General features: G+C 38.2%; 1 protein-coding gene across 8 annotated transcripts; it reads right to left on the reverse strand.

The window, feature by feature from the left end:
• Positions 1-930: 930 nt before the first annotated feature.
• Positions 931-20,898, reverse strand: CEP97 (centrosomal protein 97). Of its 8 annotated transcripts, none has more exons than XM_037907852.2 (12): positions 20,632-20,771; positions 18,348-18,434; positions 17,654-17,796; positions 15,167-15,325; positions 14,609-14,710; positions 13,380-13,493; positions 12,115-12,281; positions 11,187-11,351; positions 10,743-10,876; positions 9,374-10,151; positions 7,420-7,495; positions 931-6,547 (listed from the first exon to the last, which is right to left on the reverse strand). In XM_037907852.2, the coding sequence occupies exons 1-12, from the start codon at positions 20,681-20,683 to the stop codon at positions 5,822-5,824; spliced, it is 2,703 nt and encodes a 900-aa protein (XP_037763780.1). In that variant the 5' UTR covers positions 20,684-20,771; the 3' UTR covers positions 931-5,821. The 8 variants fall into 8 exon arrangements, with proteins under 8 accessions (XP_037763780.1, XP_037763785.1, XP_027679904.2 ...); XM_037907857.2 differs by lacking the exon at positions 20,632-20,771 and adding an exon at positions 20,100-20,294; XM_027824103.3 differs by lacking the exon at positions 18,348-18,434 and having other exon boundaries at positions 20,632-20,898.
• Positions 20,899-20,944: the final 46 nt, after the last annotated feature.

A 20,944-nucleotide genomic window follows, 5' to 3' on the forward strand; every position in this document is an offset into this window, starting at 1 on the left:
ATCAAGAGACACTTCTCTGCAAATGCTCATGTGCCACCCAGAATACAGCACTCTTGGAGCTTAGAAGTGGTTCCTTAACTGCACTAAGTGAAAACTCCACACTGGAACTATAATTTTTCAACTGCCAGTCTGGCTCTTCAACCTAGTCAGAGCTGATCTTGCTCTTTTTCATTAAATTTATTTCTTGCTCTTTTTCATTAAATTTATTTCTAGAACCTTGGTAGGATGTACTTCAGATAAATCTTGGCTGTGTGCCCCAGGATTTTGATTGGGCACTAACCATCCCACTGCCCTTTGCCCCTGTGCAATTGCCTTTTCACACCTTATATTCACTTTGAAAAAAGCAAAGTCTCATGTTGCTTTGACTCTTTGGCTCTCTGCACTCCTAAATAAATTCAGCTCAACAGCTATTTGCTTCAACTGTTTAAGCTCTGCTTTTTTTTTTCCCCCCCCCAGGATGTCATCCATTGCCTTAGTCCTTTGTGAGGAAAGAAGATTGTGCAGGGACAACCAACAATGTGAGGCAAAAGATCTAAAAATGGAGGAGCAAATTTGTTGTATCCTCTGCCCAGAAATCATGGTTTTGTGCAAAACACCTCCAAGCCCTCCTAATCTGATCATAAGACAACCTGAAAAACAGAGTTTGAAGCAGGGGACTGGGAGTCAGGACCCCAAAAATCATGACTGTCAATTTGATTCATAACTTTAGGCAAGTCACTTAAGACCCAGTCCTGCTCCAATTTTCATCAGTGATAAGGTGGGCCCTTAACCTCTTTACCTCTCTGCATCCAAGCATAAAACACCTACCTTACTGACTACTATGATTTATTGATTTTCATATTTGTAAATCACTTCAGATTAAAGGCACTACAGAAAACTTAACTGAAAGTGACTGACATTTGTATAAACTTAACACCAAGCTCAAACATATCCAATCAGTGTACAAATTTATTTAAAAATCAAGACTCAGAGGTACAAACTAAATATCAGAACCAATAAATTCATACATGTAAACAATCATAGAAAATATACAAATTGTACCAGTTTAACCACTCAACATTCTTCACAGAAAATAGTGAGAAGTATAAAGACAAATCAAGGCCTAATTGTTGTTTTTTAAGACTAGGTTAGAGGTAGAATACTACTGTGAAAGATTCAAACTTAACAAAATTAACTTCAGAGAAATTACACTAAGGGTGAATTTAGCCCACTGAATTTATATGTAATGAAGCCATAAAGTGGTCTCCTATATCACTATTTACACCTATTAGTTCTGTAAGTTAAGATTTGGTATGGCACTTATTCATGGTTAAAGCACCTCTTATTGTAATACTATTAAATAGTTTATAAGAGTTAAGTGTCTTAGGTCCTTTACTTTTTGCTGAAGTGATGTGAACATTTAAGATAGCATAAGTCTTGGCCACCAAGACAAACCATGGGACCAAAAAATGTTGTGTGAAAAACTTCTGAGAAAGTTACAGTAGGAAAATGGTCTATTAAAATACTTTTTTGAAAGGCTTCACTATACTTTAAGTTTACTTAATTGAGTGGCACAATCCTGAAGGAAAAAATAAATAGAAAAGTCTCCTTTCCACTAGTTAAAACAGAGGAACTGACCGGCTTTATACTGCGTTTTCATTCAAGTCATCTCCATTTCAAATTAGACATATTTTCAACTCAAATAAAATGAACCAAAGTAGACTCAGAGGAACACATCTTCCATTTCTTGAGTTTGGCCAGTTCCCCAAACAATCCGCCACAAGTGGCAATAAGGCTTGGAGTTCTATAGACATTGTGTACAAAAAAGTCATAAGTCAATATACCTAAAATAATATAATCATGAACAACTTGCAAGCTCAATGGCATTCTATGTTATTCAGAAAAATGAGCTTATTTACATACATACACACAGATTGGCTGATAAGTACATTTTCTTATTAGATGTAGCATGCATGTTATGGGGTCTCCTAGAAATAAATCTATAAAAGTTGTTATACTTGCACCATTTAACTTATCAAGGGCTTCCACAGCTATTTGTCCAGTGATACTTATGTTTTAGAATGATCAAACCAAACTTGTAATCTTAATGTTTTCCCTGCACTGTGAGAAAAGCATTTCTGTAACGACGATAAACTTTTAGGGTGGGATTTGCAAGAGCACTCAGTGTAAGCCTAACTCTGCTTCCTTTGAAGTGAATGAGAGCAGTGTTAGACCACTGCTTCATGCTTTTGGAAAGTTCTCCCTTAGAGTGCTCATTCATTTTGTTTACCAAACAGCATAAAGGGTGGGGAGATGTAGAGGACAGATTAGTCACCACTCAAGTATCTATAGCAACAGATTCTAAATTCCTTATATACTCAGAACTCCCATTGATTTCATTACAATTCTAGATTCCTGAGGAATGCACTACAGTAATCATTACATAAGTTTCATACAAAAAAACAAATGGTGATTCATCTGTCGTCTTCAATGGGGAATTTCCCCACTTTTCTTTCTAAGGAAGGAAAGAGATTACTTAATATATAAATCAATTGTTCTCTAAATAGATTTTTTAAATGGTCTGCATTTTAAGATTATCTTTCAATTCCATTTATCCAAATTCTACCCTGTGAGCATTCACAGTCTATCACTTATTACGTGGAGTGGAAATTAAAATAAACTGCCTTCTTCAATCATAAAAATGTAGAAATATTGTAAGGAAACCAAAACATGGACCACAACTAGGACTTGTGTACACATCCCAAAATTGACCAAAATTACTCTTTAAAAGTTTTATTCTCTAAGAAAAATTGAGCCATAAAGTATGACACTACAAAAATCGCTTATTTGAGACTCCGTTAGCTCAAATAAGCCTATTTTAGCATACATCTTGTTTGCTATTTTTCAGCTTTATCTTTTCTCTCTTTTCCTTTCCATATTTAAGGTATTATTTAGCCTTTTATTTCATGCTGCTCAACACAATATTTTTGCTTATGTACAACTAATTACTTCTAATCCTGCAAAAGTTATTAATCCAAATCTTTCTCTGACGTTTAAATATGCTAAATTTAGGCAATTTATTTTCTACACATGCAAGATATACCGCACAATAACAGAAGAGATATTTTGTGCTTCAAAGCTTTTGAAAAAGTAAAAAGATACAGCTGAATATTATAAGTTGGTATATATTTTGCTATATCTTCACAAAATGAAAGATTTTTGGATGTTATATAGAGAGTTGGATGTACAGGTTACAACAGTTGATATAGATATCAGGTAAAATAAGTCTTCATGCATTTGTGTTTGCAAGTCCCACAACTACAGGGAATACTATGAACTTCTATGGCTTCCATGGAAAATTGGTTTTATGAAGGTATTACCTTTTGGCACTTACACAACATATGTTGACTCTTCTCAGCTTAGTTCCTGGCAGCAAATGAGGCACTTTTATATAAAATAGCAAAATTAAAGTCTTCAGTAATTGATACTGTTATCCAAAGAAATTAAATTTTCAACATGAGATCTATTACACTAACATTCTGTCACTAGAGAGAGAACTTAGTGATTCCTTTCAACATTTGGCAACTGTTTTGTGTACCGCAGAGAAATCTTCTCACACTTAATGGTATGCTCCAAGTCCCTTTAAAGAGATACATGAGAGTTCCACACCAGATTGATACAAAATCACCAACCCCCCTAGGGGCCCCATCCTGAAAGAGGCAGAGATCCCCAACAGCCATTGATTTCAATGGAAGTAGAGAACTCACATCTCCTTAGATCATCTAAATGCCAACTCAATTACACTACAGATATGTTTTAACTAGCATGAGGTGGCAAGATGTATATTTAATATATTTCAACCTCAATTATCTAAATATTCTCATTATTCAAAACAAAGTCAAGTGCCCTAGCTTCTTAATTACAACAAGAATTCCCAGATTACCCAATACATATATAACATCCCCATGACTTCTGGAAAAAAAGAAGGTTGTACTGTATATAAAGATAAGCTTTATTCTTTCAAGGTGAAGTTCACGCCTCTGCACTGGGCTGGTAAAAGGCCCATACACTACTTGAGTTCCACTTCAGATCTATTTTGGGGACTTAAGTGGTTCAGTGGCTTTCTGCCAACTGTCTGCACAGGGGTGAATTCCATCCTTAGGACCTAATAGGGACTGGGAATCAAGACTTTTAAAAAATAATAATCTCCAGAATTTAACAGGGTGACATGTTTGGAAAAATCACTTTATATTTGAAGAAGCAATAGCTGACCTTGTGAAAACTATCTTTGTTCATGTGATTAGTTGCACTGACCTCAGAGAAATTCACACACATAATTCAAAGAGCATTGATCTCTCATGTTGCAAAATGCAAGACTAGTGATCTGGAGGTTCAGCGTCACAGTGCGTTTGCTGATTTTTTTATTTTACTGATGACCTTTCCCAATTACATGGCACAATAATTTTCTATTGCTACTTTTGTGCCATACTGAAGATTTTATTTCCCTGAACAAGGTATAACAGGATAAAGTGGGGTCTGCATTATGCCTAACTGCCATTTATACTTTATCTGCTGTCACCGCTTCCCCAGAGCTTAAAAGGAAGGTGAAGCAAAATTAAATCAGCACATTGAGACACACATGTTTACAATTAATTAAAACCAATTAGTGTCAAATGTTTAATGCTCCTTTACATGAGAAAAAACCAACTAAGGGGCAGGAAACTGTTTCAACTCATGGAATCTCCTTCTAATATTTACACCTGAGATACCAGCAGATAACAGGGCCATCTTTGTGGAGGTTCAATACTTCTAATTAGGTAATCAGGCCTCCATTTTAACCACACCAGTATGGCTCCCTCCAAAACTATGTTTTCATCTTGTTCCTACCACACATTGCTGCGGTTCACTTGGCAGAGAGGGACACTGCCTATGCTTATGTTACTAGGTCCTTTTGGAGCCCTTACTCATGAAATACTGCCATTGACCCTACCATGAGTCTTACCTGAGAAAGGACAGCACGATTGGGCTGAACGGGAGACAAGGGTCAAGACTTGTTTTAAAGATGCATTCCTAAAGTTTGACTCTCCTAAGTCCATATTTAGGCTTCTAAATAAATGGCCTATTTTCAAAGGTGCAGAGCACCCAGGAGCTTCAATTGTCTTAAAAAAAAAAAAGACCTAAAAGAATCTTGTTTTTCTGCAGATGCAGCTGTCTGTGGCCTACTGCCCCATCACTTGCAACTTGTCCTGTCAGTGACTTGGGATTCAAGTTTTAGAGCACTTATTTTTGAAAATCTTGACAGATACCTAAGTTCGGGTCCACAGAAGCTCTATTAAGTGACTTCTGTTGTCCTGTTTCCTGGCAGTTTATACTGATACATGCAGAGATAGTCTTCATTCTTCCTCTATTCCTGTCTTTTCCCATGCTGTTTCCTTATTTGCACAGAACATGAACTTAAGCTCTGACTTTTAGGAAAAATAAAAACTTACTAAAGCTTATCTACTTTAGCTGAATTGAGCCAATAGGAAAAAATCATAATCCTTTGAATTATACTTTATGAAAACCAGTTATTAAGCTACAAGAGTCATTCAGAAATAAAGTGCATTACGTCCACCACAGAGAACTTTGCTCATTTCAGTTTAGCATAGTTAACATCAACATTCAATAAATAATGCAGTTTAGCATAGTTAGCATCAACATTCAAGATGCTATTAAAAGTTAAGCCTTTCCGGTAAAATGGGTTTGGGAATCCAGAATAGAATATATGAAAAGAATACAAATTCTGTATAAACGGCAAAAAAAAGTTAATCGTATTCCCTAATTTTCCATGGAGCTAAGCCTACTACACTGCTATGCCAACATGCAGCTCCTGAAATGAAGCATCACATTCTGTTTGCTTCCCTTCTACTACTCCTGAATTCAATTTGTAACTTTCTGGTGTCTGATTAATTTCATTTTGTGCAGGTGAAGGTACATCTTGAGAGACATTTACAGAAACAGCGTCTGACAAAGAATCCTGTTTTTCTGCTGATGCAGCTGTCTGTGGCCTACTCCTTTCTGTCCCATCACTGCAACTTGTCCTGTCATCAGCCTCTTCGAGCTGCTGAACTGACTTCAAGTATTGTTGGAGAAGACTACTGTCCTGCTCACTATTTGAGCTCTCTTGACTCCATTCCTCATGGTCTGCCTGGACACCCTCTGTATCTGAAATACATTCTGAGACAGGATCTCCAGACGGTTTGACTGTTTCTATAGAATTCCCAATCAGAGAGCTCTCATTTCCTTCTGTGGAACTCTTTTCAGAGCCATGAGAGTCATTAACATGAGTTTGGTCAGTTATAGAGGAGTGAAAGCCAGAATCTGGGAACTCAGGTAAAGTTTTCTCATGAAGAGCTTCAATAGCTGAAACCAACCAGGTAGAACTACCAACAGGAGAGTTTTCTTGATTGAGCCCAGATGACTGGACAGATAGTTTGGATGGACACAAAGTACTTGATGCAGAAGCACCAAGCTGCCAAGTGCTAAGGTTTTGGTTCACTGAAAGTTGCCACTGCTGAAGGGATCTAACCTGTAAACCATAGGGAAAAAAAGATTTCATGATGGAATAACATACTTTGCTTCTTAGGAATGTTTTGTAAATTGGCAGTCAATCTAATATTCAATGTAAGATACAAGGACTAAATAAAAAGTAAGTGCACTTTGCCTCAAAGAAGGGAAAGATGAACTTCCCACTGTTAAACAGAAGAGGGGAGGGGACGGGATGAAAGGGAAAAGAAACAAAACCACTGAGGAAGATTTTAAGAAGGGACAACACATGTTTAAAAGAATATAAAGGTTTCACTGTCGTGATACTACAACTACAGAAGTACCCAACTCTTTGAAAGAGGTCCACCTATATGACGTAGCATCAACCTTTCAGAGTTAGAATTTAGTTAAAGAACAATTAGTATGGCTTCATAGTCTTAAGTCACTCAGAGAATAATCTGGCAATAGCCAGTTATTCTTTCACTAAACCCAGTGTGGGTTTCTACACACATTTTCAAACTGCTAGTGGCAGACAATATAGCCATTAACAGAACTTTCTAGTAAGGGATCCCCCATGCCAAGTCAGTTTTGCTTCCCATTTTCTCCCACTTGACTCATTTACCTTCTTCTGTATTTTCTCCTTACTTCTATTCTAAACTGATTTTATTTTTAGTTATTAAAACATATTTAAGTTTCTAATTTTGCAGACAGTTCTGCGTACTTTTTCTAAAGTTCTAATGGCAGGCAATATAACCAATTAGCAGATAACTTTCTAGTAATGCATCTAGCATGCAAGGTCAGTTTTGCAAGGATGAGCTATACTTTTCATACTTAAAAAGAATATGTATTTAGAAGCATGCTTTTTAGTTAATCTGTAAATAGGAAAAAGAGGGAGAGAGAAAGAAAGAGGTTTACCTGGTTCCAAAGGTATCTGACAGCCTCCTCTTGTACAAGTTTTTGAATCCTCTCTTCTTCTCTTTCTTTTCTTAATCTACACACACACACACCCAAGATATTTCATTTTAAATACTGAAATAAAGAAGTGTTTTTTTGGGTTGAAAATACCAGTACATTTGTATTAATGTACAATTTTATATGAGGCTGTTCTTGAAAGATACTACAGGGCAAACATTTAAATATTGCAACTTGACTTATCAGCATCTTTTAGCTGCTGAACAGACTTCAAATACTGTTGGAGAAAACTACTATCCTGCTCACTATTAAAGCTTTTTGTACTCCATTCTCCATGGTCTACTGAACATCCTTTGTATCTGAAGGACACAGGGTCCTCATGTTGTTTAACTGTTTCTATAGAACTCCCTATCAGAGAGCTCTCACTTCCTTCTGTGAAACTCTTTTCACAGATTTCAGAGTAGCAGCCGTGTTAGTCTGTATCCGCAAAAAGAAAAGGAGGACTTGTGGCACCTTAGAGACTAACAAATTTATTTGCTCAAATAAATTTATTAGTCTCTAAGGTGCCACAACTCCGCCTCTTCTTTTCACAGACACATCCATCACTTTGGTCAGTCATGGAAAAAAGTGAAACCCACTGTGGGTTTCTACACACATTTTTCAAACTGCTAGTGACAAACAATACAGCTATTAGCAGACAACTTTCTAGTAAGGGATCCACCAGGCAAGGTCAATTTTGCTTCCCATCAGCTTTAAGACGTGGGTAATTACAAACAAATGACTGAAGTGTTTCTCTTCTGTAAAGTACCACTGAAAGTGGCATTATGAGGTCGTATTTTATTGTGTCTCACTGGTTTTGTATAAAATTTGCTCACTTTATCCAATGCTTTTCTAACTTCTAGCTCCATAACTCAAACTGAGCTCCAAGAGCCAAGCTGAGATATTTCCCTTTTCATGCATCAACATCAGTAATAAAGGTTCTGCATGAACCTCTTCAAACCCAACCATAGGTTAATGGATTGCACCTATATAACCATAGGTTTCAGAGTAACAGCCGTGTTAGTCTGTATTCGCAAAAAGAAAAGGAGTACTTGTGGCACCTTAGAGATTAACCAGTTTGAGCATGAGCTTTCGTGAAGTGAGCTGTAGCTCACGAAAGCTCATGCTCAAATAAACTGGTTAGTCTCTAAGGTGCCACAAGTACTCCTTTTCTTTTTATATAACCATAGGCATCATCTGAAAGCAATGGGATTTCACAGGTGTCACTGAGGGCCTAATTTGACTCACAGAATCTTTATTACTTGTAATGAGATAGAATGATCCTAGATCTTCACTCAGATCCCAGGTTGAGTCTGCAGGGCTGACAAAATAATCTTGTAAACTGAGCAACTTTGAGATGAAATCATACAAACATTGGACTCCTATGATGCCTTGTTACATAGCCACTTTTCAGAGAAGAACCTTATATTAAAAACGAATACCCCAAACACTGATTTACTGTGATCTCAGCACGGATCCTGGACGACCATCTTTCACATTCAGAACCATTCATACTCTCGCTGAACTTTAAGAGAATGTCATAAAGTATAGTTGCTTTATGCTCCCTTATTTTGCCTTAATATTAGAGTCTATTGTCCTGAGTGTGGGAGGATGAAGAAGAGAGAAAATTTCCCTTTAACCAAACGCGTGTAGATAGAGCTATAGAGTGAAGAGGGGAGTTACATACATGCTGATAAGGGAGACGGAAGAGAAAGCTGACTCCTGCTGTGATCATAGTAGTTCTGTGTTAGCATACAAAAGAGCTACTGTGCATAGAGTCACAGCCATAGAATTAGTTCCATAAGCCAAGATAAGTTTATACTCATTCTGAAATGCATTAGAAAAAGTTATTTTTTCTGTTCTAATTACATTAATTCAGTTTTGAGAATAAGAACATAAAATAAGACTTCTGACTTACTTTCTTACTTCATCAGTTAAGAAAATAATATGCTCTTGCATTCTGCTTAGCCGAATTTCGTAACGCACTTCCTTGGCTCTGGGATGGTAGTTTCTTGTGTGGAATCCCCTCCAGCAGGCTTGAAGCTTGGTGGCCGCTTTGTTCATTCTTTGAAGTTCAGCATCTTGGTCAACAGCAGCTGATGCATCAGTAGAATTTCTCTCTATAGTTTGCTCAGTATAAAGATTTTTAATTAATGGTTCATCATCAGTTAATGGTGGCTTGAGGTGGCTGCATAGAACCTGGTCAACAGATGATGTGAAACAGTCATTAATACTTGCAGTTGGGTTAGCAGTGACTGTTGCTGGACTAGGGGAAGGCAATATTCCATCCTCATTATCTTCCTCTTGAGTTTCCACAATTTCTGCTGTTTTGATGGAACACTCATTTGTAACCCAAGAAGTCTTTTCCTGCTTATCATCCTCATCTTTATTGACCTCCTTCACAAATACAATCACTGTATTATCATCTTCTTCTAGGTTCAAATTGATTCCATGTAGCCTTAATTCCGTAGTGGGAGATACTGGAGACAGTCCTGAAGCAACTGGCATAAAAGTAGACTCTGAGGACAGAAGGCTGCAGTTCAGTTTGTCCTCATCAGTCTGTATGTCCTCCAGGTACAGCTCATTGTGACAGCTTCTTTCAGCTTGCACTGAAGCCGGAAAGACATTCTTAACTGCATAGGAATGGTCATCACTGGCGCCTGCCCCAACCCAAGAATTCCTTTGGATAACAGGTTCTAGATGATCAGAAAGCCAAATTTAGACTACACAGTATTTAAATATATAATTTGTTTATTTAAATCAATAGGTATTTATTTATTTAAATCAACCCAAGTACTTACTGAGTAATAATAGTATCTGAAGTGCTAACAATGGCAATCACATGATTATTTAACATAGATATTGCAGTAGCATTTGGGAACCCCATTATATGCCAGGGTGCTGTATACGATACAAAAACAGTAAGAAATTGTCCCTCCGAAGAAGAAATGTCTGACTAGACAGAACAGTCAAAAAGTAGTTGGCACATAACGGAAGTAATGAGCTAATAGAAGGTATTATTATTATTTGTTACTTATTAATCTCATTAGTGACTGTTTTCAAGATCTGAATAAGTGATGAAAGTGGTATTAGAAAACAAAGTATATCAATACCTGTATTACTTAAGTTAAAAACAATCCAAACAAATACAATAAAGATCTGAAGGATCTGTTCCAGAGTAGGACTACATTGTCAATTTTCCCTTCACAAAGTTATTTGTGTGCAAACAGCTATTTTGTTCATTTCCACAGTGAACAGTAGCTCACAGTAGCAGATTTGGATCTTACCACTTTCAGGAATTATCTGGGGCCTTTGGGTTGGACTGTTGTGTTCATACGTAGCAGGCACCACTTTGTTGGGAGTAGAGAATGTAGGCAGCCCTTCATTTTGGCTTTGGTACATCAACTGCTTCTGGTGGAGCCTAAACACAAACAAAATCCAAGTAATTTTAAAATCTCTCTTTTAAAATAAGAATTCAACTAGTGGTGCAGAAGGGAACTACCAGCTATTCTGTGGAAAAAACAATTGGTTAAACCATTCTAAAACAAGGGGCTGACTGTACAAATCTTTACATGTACAAGAAGTTTCACTGAAGCCACCTTACAAAAGTTAGGGCTCGCAAGACCTGGTCCTAAACTGTCAAAATTAATTAGATTATCCTTAAAACCCCTCAGTTGAATAGAACAGTACTTACTAAGTGCCATCAATAGTTCAAGCTAAAATGTCCTTACCTCTGCTTACTCAGTATTTTTTCCAGTTTGGCATCCTCTTCAGTCTGGAGACCAAATGTAGCGGTAAGAGGACAAACAGTGGCCAGATACTGAACTAACTGAACATGCTGGCCAGGTCGATATGATCGTCCTTTACCTTGACTGTAAAGCCATTCTGCTTTCAAACTGGGGGGAGAAAACGCACAGTCATTGTCTTGGCATAAAATCATAGTTGTATACAAGTCATTTTCTTATTGCTAAGCTCTCTTTGTAACTTTTCTTTTACTGCGTGCCTTTGCCATATAAATGCAAAGCATGGTCCCCTGCACAAAGGCCAGAGAAACTGGGATCTTCAGAGGAGCTGATGGAGAAGAATCCCTCACAAAAAAAAAAAAAAAAAGAAGAGGCTGTGAAATAGAAGATCTATTCTGCAACTGATATTCTAGTCCACGGGCTGGCAATGCTCTTCACCTATCCATTTTCTGTTCAATTTTTTAAATTTATTCACTTCACCTGTGTTTATGGCCCTTTTTGTAGTCTATAAACATATGGATGAATGAGTTTATTAGCAGGAATGTTCACTGCAACAAACTTTATAAGCATATACTGCAGAATATTCACAGAAAGTACACAGTGAATTTTAAATTGTGAGTATTCACACTGTAAACCTTATAAGAGTTATGCTCATCCAGTCAGGGAGCAGTAATATACTGACAGATACATACCATGTCCAGAATATCTATTCACAATTAAATGAATCATGACAAAGCAGAGACTGAGTATTTTTTCCTCAAAACTCGAAACATATAGTAGCAAACAAACAAAGACAGAATGGATAAGTACAGTTGATCCAGAGATACATTTCCACTCACACAAAAATAATATACTACTTCACTTTATCCAAACATATGAACCAATTTAAAAAGAGCAATTAAAAAAATTATTTCACCTCTCTTTCTGAGAAATCACATATCCATCCAGAACTTTAAGATTCAGACACCAGCTGACAATATATGGCCGATAGTCAAATCCAGGAATAGAAGGTGTGGCCATCACACAAGGGTTGTTCATAATTGACAACTGCTCCAACTCAGGAAAGGAAGCCAAGAAAGAAATCTGTAACAAACGATGTCTTTTGTTGACAGAAGAGAACTACTCCATGTTTATAAAACGTAATGTATTTCCATTGGTTAGACATCTTGGGCAGAGTACCAGCATTATAGATGCGGTAACTTTTACTTGCAACACATACACTACTTCAGAAAAAGAAAGTAGTACTAACAATACTGTGAACACCACTGTCATGTAACCATCCACTTTCCTGTAACACAGCAACCCCCATGGCCTTTGGAAAGAATCACCTCCTTTCAGTGCCCGGATAGGTATAGTATGATTAAATATTTGTGTTATTCTGCATCAGCACAGGAGAGAAGAATGTCTTACGATGGTCAGGCCAATCAGTAGAAAAGATGGACTGTGACCATGTGATCCTAAGGAAAAGGACGGAGGAATGTAAATCTGACCAAATTAAGGGGTCTCTCCAACACGAAGGCTATGCTGACAATTTGGCAGGAGCAACTAATTATTATTATTTATTTTAAAAATCAGATAAATAAGATAAATAACAAACAACTATAGCCAGACTATTTGCCATCTGCTTCATGGTAAAAGAACAGAACAGAGATGGGCCCAAACCAAAACTACGAATACAAAATTTAGGAAAAGTTTGGGTCCAGGCTGTGCACTTCAGACCTATCCTTTTGAGAACAGAAATTGTTTGTTGGATTTCTCAGCTGTGAAAGCCAGCAGCTGGTCAGATTTGTTCTCACTCTGTAGATACAGGAAGAAAAGCCAGGAGAAGTTATTTTATCAATTTGTAGGCAACATCTCGCCCTTGGACTGGACTTTTGGGATCTTTGAGCAATTAAACAAGGAAGGGGAAAAATGACAGCTGAAAGTTAAAACTTCCATCCCAACACATTTCTTTTTGGTTTTAAGGAAAACATCCAAACCAGAGGATCAGCTGGTTTGTGTAGTAGTTCACTGCATGAATCTTTACTACAGAAACAAAAGAGTACAAATAAACTCCAGTAGTCTAGCATATTTGGAGAAAGCAAAGCCAATTTTACATACATTCTTGATACTTTGCTCTCAAAAGAACTATCCTTTTTTATTGTAAGTAAAAATTTGAGGATAAATATTCCACATTCTTACCTCGTTTAAGTCTCTGATTTCATTTTCTGCCAAAGAGAGAATAATCAGACTTTGAGGTAGGCAAACAGGTGCCATACGAAGTGAGGTTATAATATTTCCATGCAGCAGCAGAGTCTATGAAATAAAAAATATTGTAATGAAATGTATGCTTTTTTTTGTCAAAACATGAACGTTGTGAACAGTGATAGCTTCAGAACACACACACAATGAAATGACAAAGTAAAGATTTGCCAGTGTTTGCAAACAGATTATTGGTTGTTATAGTCAGGGAAATAGCAATACCTTGAAAAAACCTCACATTTAAAAGCAAAATTTCCCTTTATAAAATGTACGGTTTTAAAGTTTCTAACTACCGATATTTTTAAAAGTACATTTGGAAACGTATCTTTCTCCTATGCAGATAGTTCAGTGCAAAAGAGGTAGCAGAACTTGCTTTGTTCCGATCCAGTACTTAAGAGGAGGAGGAGTAGTTTATTCTGAGGGCAGGTCTATACTACCGCGGGGATTGACGCTCTGAGATCAATCCACCAGTGATCGGTTTAGCGAGTCTAGTAAAGACCCACCAAATTGACTGCAGATCGCTCTCTAGTCGATCCCTGTACTCTACCCATGACGAGAAGGGTATGGTATGTCGCTGGGAGATTTTCTCCTGTCGACCCCTCACAGTATAGACCCCACAGTAACTCGACCTAAGGTACATCGACGCCAGCTACGTTGGGGGAGGAGGGATAGCTCAGTGGTTTGAGCATTGACCTGCTAAACCCAGGGTTGTGAGTTCAATCCTTGAGGGGGCCATTAAGGGATCTGGGGCAAACATTGGGGATTGGTCCTGCTTTGAGCAGGAGGTTGGACTAGATGATCTCCTGAGGTCCCTTTCAACCCTGATATTCTAGGAGTTACTGCAGTAGTGTAGACATAGCCTGAGAAGAGAACTGGGAGCCAGGAACTTAAGTTCTCACCACTACTCTCATACCAATTCACTATGTGGCCTGGGACAAAAATTAAAGATTGATCACAAGTGAATCACAAATGCTCTGCCTCAATCTCTTCATCTTTAAAATTGGGGATAATAAATTTTTACATACCTCTGTAGTACAGCAATTATGGTGATTAATTAAAATGCTTTTAAAAGTGAATGGATAATGAAAAATGCTATCTGCTTAGAGTTACTGTCACAACTGTTTTTTGCAAAGAATAGTCCAAAGACAGAAAGGTAAGGAAGCATTTACCTTTAGAGACAAAAGCTTGGAGAGATCTCCTATTTGAGGTATATTGTTGTCTGACAAATCAAGATGTTGAAGAGATGTGCAGCTATTGATCTGATCTATGGTCTACAACAAGATAAATAATCATATTAGTTACTCTAAGACTTTCTTTTTCTATTAAATAAAAGTTGATATCAACATTCTGCAATCTTTTCTGAAGCTAATTAGACTGGACAAACTGTACCATTTCAAAACTACATTATTAATATAACTATATTAAAAATGAGATTATTAAGTTTAGTATCTGACCTGCATTTCAAAAGATTACCCAAATCCCTTTATATTTTGGGATTCAGTTATTTAGGTCAGTTTTCCTAGGAGATCCCTTACACAAATACTACCTTTCTCCACTTCAGAGACTGGAAAGACACAAATGATCCCATTAAAGTGAATGGGAATTTAGCGGGCACAAAAATGGAACAGAATCAGGCTATGCCGGGATGTTTTTTCAGTATTTTCCAATTTACCCACTACCGTCGGAAATACAGATTTCAGAAAACGTACAAAGAATAAATATTTCACCTTAAGGTTATTTCCTGCCAGGTTTAGCCACTCCAAGTGCACCAGATCCTTCAGCCCTTCCACATAACCAATACTGTTGTGAGGCAAGTTTAATACCCGGAGCTGCGTCAGTTTAGCCACACCCATCATCCTTACAAGTCGATTGTTGGCTACAGATAGCTGTAGATTGAATATAAGAAATGTTTTATATTTACTATCGAAGTGTATGAACAACACAGCCTATCAGAGATCTTGCTCTGATTTAACAGCTAAATATCCAATCCAACAAAAATACTATGAATCTAGATTTTCCATTTGCACACAAAGGATAAGGTGGACAAGACAAATTGCAGAACTATACAGACTCTTTCTTCATCATACTCTTAAAATCTCATACAACAAACTGGGACAAATTCACCTGGGCTTTTACCTGCTGAAACCAAAGAAACTGAAACCTAGAATGAATTTAGTAACTGGTAATCAGTATTTTAAATCAGCTTTGCAAACTCACCATGAAAATGTACTATTCCAGGATCAAAATCTACTTGCTTATTCTCACCATAGTGGAGAATAAAAAAATAAAATATTTTACACAAGTGTCAAAAAATAGTTTTTATCCCCAGAAAAAGAGTAATTTTTAATTATGTTTTAAATACAGACCACTTATAATGGCCACTTTCTACTCTAAGAATTTGTCAGCAAGGATTAAGACCCAGGCAAATGTTAATTCTACAGTCAAGAACTCTCAGAAAACTTGAATCCATATTGAAAACACACTTACTGCCCTTTAACCATGGTGAAGCTACCATGCACTGATACCAATATATGTTTTAATATGAAAGTGTCATGAAAAACTGACCTTGTACATATTTTTGATACATCAACACCAAGTAGTAAAACCGATAATGTCTTCGTTATAGCTTCTCTGATACAATAGGACCTGTGGTTCAGCTGTGAAAAGGATTAACTACTCTGTTTTTTACTGTAATTTTAGCCGGAACTGAAATTTGCTTGTGTGAACTCCCAGTGCATTTGTAGCTCCAAGCAGGTATAATAAATCTAAATCCTAATCCATCCCAAATGTAATGTATGGGTTTTAGGAATGATAAATTCCTACATGAAGAGTCAAAGAACAAATTAAAACAACATTCTCCTAAGCCAATATTGTGAGCACTGGGCTTGAAAGGCTCCTTTCATGTATTAGTTTAGATTCTCTTCTGGAAGCTAATAAGGGAACTCAAAAAGACTGTTATTCATGTCTGGCTGGAAGTACGTCGAATGATAGTTAATGATGGACTTGGACTTGTTAGAGATGTCCTGTGGAGACTAGTGCCCTGATCCTACAAACACGTATGCACGTGTTTAACTTTACTACCATGAATAGCCCTATTCATTTCAACAGACTACTCCTGGGACTAAAGTTAAGCATGGACATTAGTATTTGCAGAATCAAGGCCTAAGTGGCTCAGGGCATTAGTGTCAGAATGTAAAACCATTTAATTTTACAGTTAGCACTTTTGCTTCTTGTATTTTATCCTGTTTTACATTTATTTTTTTCTTCACCTCTACTTGTGTTAATACATTTTTATACCATATTTCAATTTACCAGTCAATTCATTTTAGCAGTTGTATATTGTGTAACTTGGAAGTTTACATACGTTAGCACAGGACTCACTTATAACTATGGTCTTACATTTTATGTTGCAAGGGCCTGGCTATTAGACGGATTGCCCTAAAAGTGATATTGGAATTTGTGATAGCAGTAGTTATAAAAGCATGAAAATAAACTAAGTATTTCTCTTTTTAAGCACCAATAAAAAGTTTTTTGACAAAATGGAACAAAGATGAACTATAGGTTAAACTGAAAAGAGTCCTGTTTAAGAGAGTGCAAATGAAAGGAGGACTGCATGGTCTGGTGACAGGGCATAGCACTAACAGTCATGAGATAGGCATCTACATCTAGCTGTGCCAGTGTGTGTGACCTTTTGAGTCACTAAACCTCCTAGCACCTCAGCTACACCACATGTAAAATAAGGATAATGATGCACTCTTTGTAAACAGCTCTGAAATCCAAGGATGGAAAGTACTATATACATACATATTTATTACACATGGAAAATTTATGTTAAAAGAACATTATTATGGTTGAGTCAAGCATTAAGCATTAAGATTACTTTTGACTTCACTACGAACTGAGTTCCCTCAATATCTGAGTACCAGGCACCAGCATTTTTTTAAGACAATGAAATAATTTTTCTCTGAATTATATAGGTAACCAGGGAGACAATTTGTGCTACTATCAGCTGCAGACCTGTACTGGACTGAAAAAAAGTCTCTAATTTTTAGCTATCACCTCGTCCATTCAGAAATATAGGAAGTTGCGTAGTTAGTTTACTACGAAAAAGGAACTTTTTGAGCTCAATTAATTCATTCTTGTGACAGAATTATTTTAACAAGCACAGTGTGGTTAAGTTATTTCATGGCCAACTCGAACCATATAATACTGACCTGCATTAAGTTCCTGCATTTCTCCAGGTGTTCCAGTTTAATTATTTGGTTTTTATCCAGAATTAGAGTATGAATGTCAGCATCACAGGGTAATGTTGGATCCAACTTTTGCAACCCCTGACCTGACCAATTAACTACCGAACCTTGGAGAAAGGGGGGGAAAAAGAAGTAAAGTATGAGCACGTGTGCGGCCAATTCGCAAGCAATATAAACAGACTTGTATTCATGACTAGAGAGAAATAACTGAATTCTATCATTTGCATCTCTGAGACTTTGTCAAATGAATATTTCAGACTGAATAAATGAGAAGAAGGGTGACCCAGCGATTAGGACACTACCTTGAGACTTGGGAGTCCATATTCCACCACAGACTTTCCTGTGTGACCTTTGGCAAGTCACTTAGGTTCTATGTGTCTCAGTTCCCCTTCTAAAGCGGCAATAATTCTCTACCTCACAGATATGTGGGGTACGTAAAACATTCAAGACTGTGATAATAAAGTAATGGGTGCCATATAAGTATCTCAGACTGACAGGTAGCTATAATGGCTCTACAAACAATATTATAATGCTTCAGCCTTGAAAAAATGCTGTGAAAATTTTCCATCCCAGTCACCAAATCTACTCACCATCTTTTACCATGATTCTGGTAATGAAAAATTTAATACATCCCTTGCCTTTCAAAAAATCCGATCACCTTTGTTGTAGTAGTCATAAGAGAAGGTGCCACAAGTACTCCTTTTCTTTTTGCGAATACAGACTAACACGGCTGCTACTCTGAAAACTGCAAAAAAGGGATCACTGTATTTAGTGGGAATAGGAGCTAACAAAGACTTGTAATTCTTTCCCAGCGAGCAATCCCATTAATAGGAAGTCGAGGAGATTCATGACACTACTCTGAATAGCAATAACAAAACAGAGCAGAGTCTTATTAATTTCATTCTGCGGCTTCTTGGGAAAGCTACGAGCAGCAGAAGTACTGGGGCAGTCTGCACATTCAGGAAAATGACTGCATTGTTTTTTTTTTATCTGGAAGGTTGTCTATTTACACCAACTTAAGGGGAAGGAGTTTTTTCTTTTAAATGGCTTACGTCCCAACACAGAGAAATCTTCCCATTTGTCGCTGGAAAGGTTTTCCCCACTCCCCACCCGCTAAACTGGGAGCATGTATACTAGACTGGTTGGAATTTTTTTGACAAAATCTTTTTTTATTGTTGTTTTTGAAAAATGCTGTTTCATCAAAGCTTTAATGTTTTGAGGAGACACAGATTTCAACAAAGTTTCCGATGGGAAGATTTCTGATCTTCGAGTGGACTTTCTGGGTGGAAACTTGACACAATTCTGTTTCACAAAAAATGTCCAAAAGGTTTTGTTTTCATTCCAAGGTGAAACAAAAAATTTCAAAACCTTAAAAGTTGTCACAAAACAGAATAGTTGTTCTCTGGACAGCTGTAATGCATATTACAACTCTACACAGGATCAAACTAACTTTCCCATAAGGTCCAGAAATGGGGAAATGCTAACTGATGGGCTAACTGTTCCAGATTCCAGCACTGCCTCTAGTGGAAAGCCTGAGCAAACAGTACACAGTAAAAGTATGCAGTGCTTGAGTCCAGATATATTTTGGGCAAGACAAAATTCTAAAAAGTTGAGACCCACCACTTAACTCTGGGGACAGAGTTAAAACATTCCAGATGAAAGCACTTGTCGTAACAGAGCTGAGAAGGAGGGGCAGTCTCCAAAATAAGTGAAACTTAGACCACTAAAGCTTCAGGATCTACAGCTTCCAATTATCTCTTTCAGATATTAGCCCAGCTTAGGAGGAGGTACTGACTGTATCCTATTTACAGCACATGTAAACCACTCTCCCATTTCTACCCACTGCTGGTTCCCCTCCCACCATCAGCTCAGTAGCAGACCACTACCCTCCAGTGTCAAACTCTGTGGTAGTAGGAAACAATCAGTTCTGACAATCAATATAGGTTCTATACGACTACATTCTTATACTCCTGCTGGAAGCATGCTATGGCTAAAAAGAGACTGTTGGTGAAGAACAGTCTTCAAGCACTGAACTGATAGGCTAAATACAAAATTAACGGTTATGTCTGCTGGTCACTTTCCCAAACAGAATCAGAGTTAACTGCACATTACTTTTGTCAAGTTCACACTTGTCCACAGAATTCTGAATAGCAGCAGTGGCAATGCTACCTACAAAAGCTATAATAGCAATAGAAACATAAAAGCTGTCTGGAAACGCAGGGAAACATGGCATATTTCTTCTTTATAAGGTTATCTTTGCAATAAGGCCTACATTTTTAAACAAATAAAACAACTTCTGTTTTAGCTCTCTCACTCATGAAGGAAAGCCCCCTGAACAGTGAACAGGATATTTTAGGAACTGTTTGTTGTTCTTTACATACACCTGTGGGACTGGATGTCAGCTGCTTACTTGCAACAGACCCTCCCCCACACCCGAAACCCAGCCACATCTCGTGGGGTGATTTCAGCACCACTCTGGCAACGGGAAGGTGGATGGCATCCAGTGCTATTGTCTCATGGTCTCTCTCAGCTCACTGTTTTGTGGGGGAAGGGAGAAAAGGACAGGTAACCCCCCCCCTCTTTCTGACATGCCCTGAATGGGGAAGGGACCGACTCGCCCAGCCTCCCCTCCCCCAGCTGCACCCACATTAACGGGCTCCACGAGCGACCACAGCCCCCCACCCCCTTTAGCTGATCCCTCTGCGCCCCATGCACCAGCACTGTTGTGGGGGGGAGCGCAAAGCCCTCTGGAATTTGTAGTCCACTCCCTGAGCTAACACCCAGGCTGTGCCAAGGAAAAAACTACAAATCCCATGATGCAACGCGCGACCAACCTACTAAAAGGGTAGGAGAAAAGACACTAAGTAAACCCCTGAGCCCGGCTACCAAGAGTCCCCAGGATCCCTGTAACCCACCCGGCCGGTCCCCAGTGCCCCCGATACCTTCCCTGGCTCCCAGAGCCGACGTAGCCGCCTCGCTCCTTGCCGCCGCCATACTTCCCGCTTGCTAACGACACCAGGCAACCGGGCGCCGCGCGCGCTGATTGGCTGCTTTAAGCCGCGAGGAAAAAAAATAATTTCTGGGTATTTTAGCTGTGAACCCCCTGGACGAGAAGCCCCGCGTCGCCGCCAACGGCCATTTTTAAAGGAGTTGGGAGGGGGGTGGGGGGGAGAGAAGCTCCCTCTCGGACTGAAGCCGGGCCGCTGCCTCCCGTGATGCACCGCGCGGCAGGCGTTTCCCAGCGTGCTCTGCGCC

Source organism: Chelonia mydas, chromosome 1, assembly GCF_015237465.2.
Source record: "Chelonia mydas isolate rCheMyd1 chromosome 1, rCheMyd1.pri.v2, whole genome shotgun sequence".
Lineage (NCBI taxonomy): Eukaryota > Metazoa > Chordata > Testudines > Cheloniidae > Chelonia > Chelonia mydas.